The following is an 11045-nucleotide window of genomic DNA, read 5'->3' as shown; positions in this document are numbered from 1 at the left end:
AACTATTGAGCATGTACTGCAATATTGTGCAGAATTTATTAAAGAAAGAGAGGAGCTGTTTAAGAAAAGTAGACTTTTTGGTTTAATCAGTTTCACTCTTTATTTATTTTTCAGTTATTATTATTATTATTATTAAATGATTGTCTTGTTCTCTCTTTTCATTGCTGCTTCAGACTCCAGTCCAGTTGGTGGCGTAACACACCAGGAGTTGGCTATTCAACGGCCATTAAACCGTAGCCGAAGAAGTACAAACACATGAAGAAAAGAGAAGACGACGCCTCAGTCGCCATTAGAGTGTTCTGCGTTATTGTCTTTCATATTTTAGAAACAAAAACTTAAGGATTCTTTTCCTTATCCTCTAAACCAGCGTGTAAATTTGTTGTTCAGTCACAAATTGTATAAAATAGGGTTTTAGTTGGTTCATTAACTATATCCAATCGGTTGGGTGTGGTTCGAAAACAAACGCAACGAGTATTAATGATATACATCGAAATAACATTTCCCTGGAAGCTACAACATGAAACATTCTTTGAAAATCACCCTGTTTGTATTACTATTGTGCGGTAAGTGTAATTTCCGTTCATTCTTGTAACACTTTCATTTTCAGTTTATTGTCGGTGTTGTGCTGAAATCTGTGACCTATCGAAAACTGAACAGGGGTCGCTGTTCAGCAAATGTACTCGCGGGAGCGCGCACGCGTTGGATCAGACCACTGATCCATATATGAAATAATGAAAATAAGCTAGACAATGTCTAGTAGACATTGTCACCAACATCTAGATTCTTATATAGAAAACAATGTAAAAATTAATGCTGCTGTTGTGTGCTAATGTGTTGGTCTACTAGTAAGAATGGTTTCCATATGAGATCTTTTGGCGATGTGTAAAACATATTCAGATTATCTGATCTAATGTAACGTTAGGTCTTCTCTTTATTCTTATTACTATTTTCTGTAATTCCCCAATAAAGTTGGACAACAACAGTTTGTTCCTTACAAATGCATAGGATTGCAGTTGGCTAGGGTCACTGAATCTGATGATTAAAAATTAATATAACTTTACTATTATCATTATCACAAGTATATAAATTAATACTTTTATTTTACAAAGATTCTTTAAATTGATCAAGTGTGACAGACATTTATAATAAAATATTTATATTTCACAAATTTTGTTCTTCTGAACTTTCTATCAAGGAAACCTAAAAAAAAATCTACTCAGCTGTTTTCAACATAAAAATAATAATCTGAAATGTTTCTTTAACAGCAAATCAGCATATTAGAGTGATTTCTGAAGATCATGTGACACTGAAGACTGGAATAATGATGCTGAAAATACAACTTTGACCACAGGAATAAATAACATTTTAAATAGGGCTGCACGATTAATCGCATGCGATTGTCATGCGTGTCTCATCAGTAAAGGTGGTTCTGTGATTAGCGGTAAATGTCCATCAGCTGCTTTCAAATGGAGCCGCACCTAATATACAGAGCCGTAGATCGTTGACAAGCTACGCAATATCGCGTTCATAACCGCATGCGATTAATCTGCGATTATGAACGTGATATTGCACAGCTTGTCAGTGAATTACGGCTTCCCATCACACTAGATGTGGACTGACATTGCTCAGAAGTCAGATGTTGGTTGAAAGTGAAAACCCAACCTCTGTTTGGTGTCAAACTCTAGCGTAAATACTCCAAAAACATGACAATCTTCACTTATTATAAACAAGATTTATTTCTGTCATAAATGTAAAAAAGTTCTTTTTGAGATTAACAGAGATGTTGATGGTTTATTGAAAATTATAGTTTAGTTTGATGTCACCATTATGCTGATCAGTACTTAGGAAGTATGACTCTTTTCAGTGTTAGCGTTCATTTAGCTGCTGTAATTAAACCTGTTACAGCAAAAACATTGAGAAAAAGATGCCATTAGATAATGTTGGTTACTGGCTGATATTAAAGATGTCTTAATGTAAAAATCTGATCAACTGATTTTACCAGGAGTCTGTTCTACGCTATTAATTTAATATTAGTGACTATAGCAGATGTGTTGCAATACACCGGGTTCTGACAATTTATGTTATGTTATTTTATTTTTATCTGATCTTTTTAAACTACATTGTTTTAGAATCACTTCAAACCATAGGATGCTTAGACATGCAGAGACCTTAAGAATTAGTGTAAGAATCTCAACAATGGTGACATGCTTCATGCCGCAATGCATTCTGGGTGCATTCTGGGAGTTTTGCATGATGTACCCAGAATACATTGCAGCATAAAGCATGTCACCATTGCTGAGATTCATACACTGAATCTTGATGTTTGTGTGACAAATTTTTTTTAAATTTTTGAAATTATCTGCTTTAAATTCAACTGGGTGTCAGGCTGTTGACCATTGAGTCACTTTAATAAATAATACTTAACTAACAATACACAGTAGCTTGGGTGAAAACAAGTAACCAGACATATCAATCATCAGCAAGCAAACAGCACCATTGAACCACATATTCGTTTGCTGTTTTAGCCACAATAAAGATGACAGCAGCTAAAAAACAACACCGTCAAGTCAAGTGTCAAATTGCACAACTAAAGCCAACACTTACCAGCATTATGGTGACATCAAACCAAGCTATTACTTTTAAACAGACACATCCACATCTAAACATCCACTTAAATCTTAATTAGAATGTTATGGAATAATGTTCTAATAATGTTATTGATAAACATTTGTAGAATGTTTTTAGAGAACGTTATCCTATCTTTTGAGAGAACGTTCTGGGAACAAAAATAAAACTACCCGCTAAAAACATTGTTAGAACAATCCATGGGAATGTTCTTAGAACATTTTAGAACAAAGAAAATTCTAGCTGGGAAGTGCCGCTCCATTTGAAACCAGGTGGTGGACATTTACTGCTAATCACAGAACCGGCTTTACTGACAAAGACACGCATGACAATCGCATGCGATTAATCGTGCAGCCCTAATTTTAAAATACATTCAAGTAGAAAGCTGTTATTTTAAATTGTAAAAATATTTCAAAGTTGTACTATTTTGCTGTACTTTGGATCAAATAAATGCAGGTTTGGTGAGCAGAAGAGACTTCTTTAAAAAACATTACACATCTTATGGTTCAAAAACTTTTGACTGGTAGTGTATATATAATATATTTAAAACCCCAGTTTTTAAAAAAAATATTAGAATGATTAAAAAGTTGTTTAAATCACTTATTCAACGACTCACTCATAAACCTACTTCACTTGTTTCATTACTGGATGCATCAGCGTTTTTGAACGATTCTCTTGAATGAAAAATTAATTCATTGACAAATACATTTTAAGACACTTGTCGCCACCTAGTAGTGAAACCACTATCGCCACTTTCAGAAGGGGGTTTGCTCTATTTTGATCGCTGCCAGATAGATCTCAGTGTTTATATCTGAACTATAAACTTTATCCCAGTATTTCTGTGATAATATAAATAATACTGTGTAGTTGAAAAGACAGTTTGTGAAGATGTTTCTTAACCAAACATGGTAACTGCTCTCTCTCTGTCAGTGGCAGTGTGAACACAGATCTGAATGATCCGGTAAGACTTTGTCAGATCGAGAGGGTGTTACAACCCGTGAGGTCTGTGTGTGTGGTGTTGGTGTTTTCTGTCTCTATTCAGCATATGTCCCATATCTTGAGGTTGAAGTGAGAATCCCGCAGCTGAAGCGGATCAGTGGCAATTAGTAAGGGTGTATAAATTGAGCCAGTGAAGTGCTCTTGTGGTTGTTGTTCCCTTTCTCTGGGCAGTTCGTGGCAGACTGTGTGAATTTCTGTGTGAACTGTGTGGATTACTGTGTGGTTTATAGCGTGATCTGCTGGGTGTTGATCTTAGGTTTCTCCCCATACCATCTGTTAAGGGACTCTGGGGAGGCAGCTGTGTGACCGAGGTTCCTGATTAGCTGGAAGTCGGCGTGGGGAGCGGTGGGCAATCTCCACATGCATTTCAGTAACGCAGTGGGAGCCGTGAAGCCAGTATATTGTGTTGTATGGTTTTTATTGAGCTTCTGTTTTTGTAGACTACTTTATAGAGGGCTTAATTAAATCAATACATGAACTTGACACATGTTTTGAGTTATCCTTGGTTTTTCCATCCTGGGTATAAATATTTGTTAGTCCCACACCCCTAGACAAGCTGGGGACGTAACAGGGTGTCTGAATCGAGATTGCGATCTTTTAACGATTAATCGTGAAGCTCTAGTGTTATGTTAATCTCTTCTTTCTCTTTTATAAAGCATATTGATCAGCTGACATAGTCGTATAGATACAGTATTAGAGATCGATATGGGTTTTTCTATAGCCGATGCCGATGTTTAGAGGTCAGGGTCAGCCGATGGCCAATATCTTCAAGTTTTCCCCTTCATTTGCATGCTAAAATGTCACACTAATAATAAGTGGATCCACAACATTTCTAAACTTATCATCATTTATTGAGCACTGACACTGAACCATCTCTCGAATCTTAATTTTGTGCACTGCACGGTATTAAAATAAAAAATGTATCCAAAGTTAACCAAACAAATCAATAAACCAACCAAGTATTAAATATATAAAACCGGTAAAATATATTTTCCGTATTAATACTTGGCCTAGCCGAACGCAAAAATTCTAAATAAAAAATTTTGCAGAACAAATAAAGTTCTGGTCATAATACTAAACATAAAATGTTTGACGTGAAAAAAGCAGTTCACTGACTGCGCAGCACAGCCAAAAGTGCCACAGTTACGTTTTTAATACTCTAGTGTAGGGGTGCAACGGATCAAAAAACTCATGGTTCGGATCGTTTCTCAGATCAGATTCATGACTCATGACATGACATGACAGGATCATTTTTCGGATCAGCAAAAAAAAAAAAAAGGCCAAGACAAATAAACATACGTTTTGTCTTTTTTTATCAACATTATATTATTCAATTAAAATATATTAAATCAACTTAAGTTCAAGTTTAAGTACAAATGGCATAATATCTTCTTTTTATCACAGTAGCCGGACTTCACATCTCCCAGTCTGCTGTGATGGTGAGCCGTTATCATCACATAGCTCTAGGGTTGGGAATAGTTAGAAATTTTCCGGTTACATTAAAATCATTAAACAATTATTAAGAAATAGTGGTAAGGAAAAATGCACAATACTCAACTACTCCAATGCTCAATACTGTTTATTACTTACTGTCAACTTAATTTAAAGGTTGGTAATGTCAAAATGCAGCACATATTACAGTGTACAGATCTTCATAAGTAGGGTGGGGTATTTTTAGACATTTTCTGGTTCGGCTTCTGGTTTCATTTAAATGAACTATTATTATGTTTTTTTTTACTATTTTACCTTCACTGAATGTAGCGTTGCTGGAAGGTAGTAAGTAATGTTGAGTAATGCTAGTCCATCAATCAGCATGTGTTTCAAAGTTGATGTTTTTTATACTATCAATAACGTTTTGCTTTTCAAGCAGGAATAAGCTGCTAAATAGTCCCTTGAGGGCTGAGACACTTTTTAATTTCCCTTAATTAATGTAATATAAACAGTTAAACTTAAACATGTATACACACTCTCCATAAAGTCCCTATTTCACAATTAATAATGAAGTCAGGAGATGGTGTGATGCACCACAGCCAGAGTTTATCCATGTCTGAAGAGCGTCAGCGCAGCTTTAAACAAGTTGAGCTCAAAACTCACTCTTAGTCAGCAGCAAGTGTTTGTAATAACTTGATCCGATGTGGATTATAATCACTAAACAAGGCATAAATATTTATAAGCGATGTAAAAGACTATGCATGCTAAACATGTTACCATAGTAAACATGGTAAATAAGACCGCTTGGGGAAATCAGACGTCAGCTTCTTATTCTCTATGACAATTGTGTATTGTGTATTTATTAAGTAACAATTTATGTCGTCTCGTTTCAAGAGTTTAGCTCCACGTTGCATATCATCAAAATATAATAATGATTTTTGTTCGTGAGCTTTTATAAAAATAGAGAGTCTGCACTGAGGATCATTTCAGAAAGATAACCGCTTTAACACCAGCATTAAACACTTTATTAAATAAGTCGAGCTCAAAACTCTCTTTCAGTCAGCAGCGAGTCTTTGAAATAACTTGATCCAATGTGGATTATAATCACCATACAATGCAGAAATATTTATTAGTGATGCAAAAGACTATGCATGCTAAACATTAATGTTACCATAGTAAACATGGTAAATAAGACCGCTTGAGGAAATCAGACGTCAGCTTCTTATTCTCGTGTATTTATTTAGTAACTTATATTATCTGTCACAAGCCTCGTCTCGAGAGTTTAGCTCACGTTGCCTATCATAAAAAATATATAATAATGTTTTTTTCGGGAGCTTTTATAAAAATAGAGATATCATTCATTCTAAATGTGAAGTATAGGATATACTGTGGGAAGTCCAGGGGCCAAAGAGTAAAAGTCCTGCCATATTTTTGTTCCACCCATGAACTCACCAGCTGATTTCACCAGAGGAGGAACCAAGTCATTCCTTCCAAGTCACAAACGAGTCTTGAGTCAAGTACCAAGTCCTCAAAGAGTTAAAGTTAATGAGATAATTAAGTGACTAATTAAATGAAGATGCATCAGTGATAAACACCTGCTGTTTACAATCAACATCACTGAAGAAAAGAGAAACACAAGAACTACAACTGACTTTAAGCACAGCCTTGGATGAAATCAATTGAAAAAAAAAAAAAAAAAAAAATTTGCCACCATATTTGTGGTGAGTATTTGCTTCAGTTGATATCTTGAGCCTTTAAGCGGTTTTCACATTTGCTTCTATACAATTGCATTATTATAGATATAGTAAGATGGCGGCGCGTCCACACGCAGCGGCTTCTCTCTGTCCCGACAGAATGGTGTTTTCGTGTTTTTTGTCTTGTAAGTCGCAGTGTTTTTGTACGTTGTCGTCGCGTCTACCTGTCTGTAAGCGCAAATACAGTCGCGAGTTTCTGCTCGATGTCGGCAGGACCGCATTTTTACAGTTAAACTCCGCGCACGCGGAACAGCTGCGGGATCTCGATCTGCTACGGAGGCCTTCACCATCACCGACCCCCACTACTGCATCTCGCCCGCAGCGGAGGCGCCACAAGCGGTGTGAGAGGAAGCAGAAGAGGGGGAAGCGCGGAGGTATCCGGGCTAGGCTAACGGCTAACCCACACAAGCCATCTATCCCCACCATCGTACTGGCTAACGTACGCTCGTTGGATAATAAACTGGACTACATCCAATTATTACCCTCAACTCAGAGGACTGTAAGAGACTGTTGTGTTTTTGTGTTCACGGAAACATGGCTCAGCAACAGCGTTCCAGATGGCGCTATTCAGCTCAACCAGCTGACGTGCTATCGAGCGGACAGAGCTCTCGTCGTGGGAGGAAAAACCCGCGGCGGCGGGCTTTGTGTTTACATCAATGACGCGTGGTGCCGCGATACTGTTGTGATCTGCAAACACTGCTCAACCCTGGTGGAGTTTATGATTATTAAGTGCCGGCCGTTCTATCTGCCGAGGGAATATACTGCTATACTGCTCATCTCAGTTTACATTCCCCCAAACAACAGCTGCAACAGGAACGACGCACTAAATGAACTGTACCAGCACATCAGTGAGCAGCAGACAGCACACCCCGATGCTTTTCTCATCATAGCTGGGGATTTCAACCATGCTGACCTTAAGAGTGTGTTTCCAAAAATACACCAGCACATCAACTTTCCAACACGAGGTAATAACATTTTGGACTTTGTTTACACCACACAGAGAGGAGCTTACAAAGCCCTCCCCCTCCCCCACCTCGGAGCCTCAGATCACATCACTGTTATGCTAATGCCTGCATGCAGACCACTCATTAAAGTCGCCAAACCAGTTCACAAACAGATTAAAGTGTGGCCAGAAGGATCATCAGAGATTCTTCAGGACTGCTTCAACACAACTGACTGGGACATGTTTAAACAGGCTGCCACATACAATAACACAACTGACCTCCAGGAGTACTCAGAGACTGTCACTGCCTACATCAATAAGTGTATTGATGATGTAACGGTCACAAAAACCATCACTGTCCGGGCCAACCAGAAGCCATGGATGACAGGGGAGGTCTACAGACTCCTGAAGACACGGAACGCTGCCTTCAGAGCTGGAGATGAGGTGGGCCTGTGAACAGCTAGGGCCAACCTGTCCCGTGGCATCAGAGAGGCTAAGAGACAGCACTCCAGGAGGATAGCTCATCAATTCAGCGACAGCAGAGACACTAGGAACCTGTGGCAGGGGATACAGACCATTACGGACTACAAGCCCCCACCACGGACCTGTGACAACAACATCTCTCTGCTGAACGAGCTGAACACCTTCTTCGCTCGCTTTGAGCAACAAAACAGCACCACTGCACAGAAGACTCCACCTCCTCCCGGCGACCAGGTGATGACGCTGACCCCAGACAGCGTGAGGAGATCCTTCAGCAGGATCAATGCACGCAAAGCTCCGGGTCCTGACAACATCCCTGGGCGTGTACTGAAAGTCTGTGCAGCAGAACTCACTGATGTCTTCACAGACATTTTCAACATATCACTGAGTCAGGCTGTTGTTCCCACATGCTTTAAAACCACTACCATCATCCCAGTCCCAAAGAAGCCATCTCCATCCTGCTTCAACGACTACCGTCCTGTTGCACTTACCCCTATTCTCATGAAGTGCTTTGAACGGCTAGTCATGCACCACATCAAGTCTGCCCTCCCCCCCTCCCTGGACCCCTTCCAGTTTGCATATCGGTCCAACCGGTCGACAGATGATGCCATCTCCACTGCCGTCCACTCAGCACTCACCCATCTGGACAAAAAGGACTCATATGTCAGAATGTTGTTCATAGACTTCAGTTCAGCATTCAACACGATCATCCCTCAACAGCTCATCTACAAACTGATTCAGCTGGGGCTCAACACTTCGCTGTGCAACTGGCTGTTGGACTTTCTGACTGGAAGACCTCAGGCAGTACGGGTCGGCAGTAACACATCCAGCACCATCACACTGAACACTGGGGCCCCCCAAGGATGTGTGGTGAGCCCCCTACTCTTCACTCTGCTGACCCATGACTGCACACCGTCTCACAGCTCCAACCTCTTCATTAAGTTTGCGGATGACACGACTGTGGTGGGTCTCATTAGCAACAAAGATGAGAAAAATTACAGGAGTGAGGTGAGCCGCCTGGCCAAGTGGTGCAGTGACAACAATCTGTCTCTGAATGTGGAGAAGACAAAGGAGATTGTTGTAGACTTCAGGAGAGCACACACTCAGCACGTTCCTCTGGCCATCAACGGTGCGACTGTGGAGAGAGTGAGCAGCACCAAGTTCCTGGGTGTGCACATCACAGAGGATCTCTCCTGGACTGAAAACACCGCAGCACTGGCCAAGAAATCACAACAGCGTCTCTACTTCCTCCGCAAACTGAGGAGAGCCAGAGCCCCACCCCCCATCATGTACACCTTCTACAGAGGCACCATCGAGAGCATTCTGTCGAGCTGCATCACTGTGTGGTATGGCGCCTGCAACGCGTCCTGCCGAAAGACTCTGCAACGCATAGTGAGAGCAGCTGAGAAGATCATTGGTGTCTCTCTCCCCTCCCTCCAGGACATATATGGAACACGTCTCACCCGCAAAGCCCTCTGCATCGCAGGTGATCCCACTCACCCTTCACACAGCTTCTTCAGCCTGCTGCCATCAGGGAGGAGACTGCGGAGTCTCCAGGCCAGGACCAGCAGACTGAAGGACAGCTTCATCCACCAGGCTGTCAGGAAGCTGAACTCCCTCCCGAACCTGCCCCCCCTCCCCTCTTCTTCCCCAGGCACCACTGAACTATGAACCCCCCCCCCCCTCCACACAGATTAATTATTATATGATGGCATGCACTAGTCACTTGTGCAGCATTGTCCTGCTCACTACCTCATTCGGCATGGAACTGACGTCATTCCACTACCTCATCAGTCAGTTAAATAAAATAACTGCTCTTGGTCACTTGTCACTTTAATCAGACTTAATAAGATATTTTTAATAAGTGATTTTTTTTTTGCACTAAAAAATCTTTTAACTGCACTGTTGTTCACTTCATTGATTTGCACTATATCTGTCATTTGCCTTGCGCTGCTTTATTTAACTTTATTTTTAATTTTATTATATGTCTTTTTTTTATATCATTCCCTTATTGTATAGTTGTTTCTACATTTTTATATTTGATCTAGTTATTTTTTTTTTAGGCTTTAATGTAAATGTTAACTGTATGCACCGGGGTCTGAGAGTAACGCAATTTCGATTCTCTGTATGTATGTACTGTACATGTGGAAATTGACAATAAAGCAGACTTGAACTTGAACTTGAATTATTGTTTTGCAGCAAACATTTGTGCAATGCTGATACAACTCTTGATCTAGCAGGTGACTTATGCTTTTGATGACTGTATGATCTTGGTTAAATTTCTTGATCAATGAGAAGAGTTTGTGGTTTAGTTGTTAGAGAGAACTGCTGTGAATTCACTGCTCTGTCTGTGCACTTTGGATGGGTTAAATACAGAATATGATTTCTGAGTACAGGTCACCACACTTAACTGTATGTCACTTTCACAAAAAAGAGAGAAATCTCATTATGCAAATGCCACCATATAATGCTTTATAACACTTCAATATTAAGAAGAAAAAAAATTGGACATTTATCATGAACATTTATCATGTGATCCTCAACAGTGGTGAAAATTATTATTCATACTGCAGTGCATTATGGGAGTAATTCATGTATTGCAACATGAAGCATTTTGTTGATTGTAACCATTGTAGAGATTCATATGCTGGTTCTCGATATCTGTGTGTGTGTCTAAAAAGCACTGGAGTTCAAACTTTTATATGTGTTACAAATAAAAAATAATCCATATCCTGTAAATATTAGAGCAATGCTTTTTTTGTGTGCATGCTGTAGTTTCACTGGAATTATTCAAAACCTAGACATGTGATAAG

General features: G+C 39.7%; 1 protein-coding gene across 1 annotated transcript in view; it reads left to right on the top strand.

Annotated features, from left to right (window-relative positions):
• Window positions 1-239: 239 nt before the first annotated feature.
• LOC127988118 (uncharacterized) overlaps window positions 240-11045 on the top strand; it is a 22588-nt gene continuing 11782 nt past the window's right edge. Inside the window, exon 1 of the mRNA XM_052590665.1 lies at window positions 240-563. Within this exon, the coding sequence (XP_052446625.1) occupies window positions 518-563 (46 nt within the window). The 5' untranslated portion in view covers window positions 240-517. The remainder of the gene's footprint in view (window positions 564-11045) is intronic.

This window comes from Carassius gibelio, chromosome B22 (genome assembly GCF_023724105.1).
Source record: "Carassius gibelio isolate Cgi1373 ecotype wild population from Czech Republic chromosome B22, carGib1.2-hapl.c, whole genome shotgun sequence".
In the NCBI taxonomy this organism is placed as follows: domain Eukaryota; kingdom Metazoa; phylum Chordata; class Actinopteri; order Cypriniformes; family Cyprinidae; genus Carassius; species Carassius gibelio.
The sequence above is the reverse complement of the archived record's forward strand: the minus strand, read 5'-3'. Positions and strand labels throughout refer to the sequence as shown.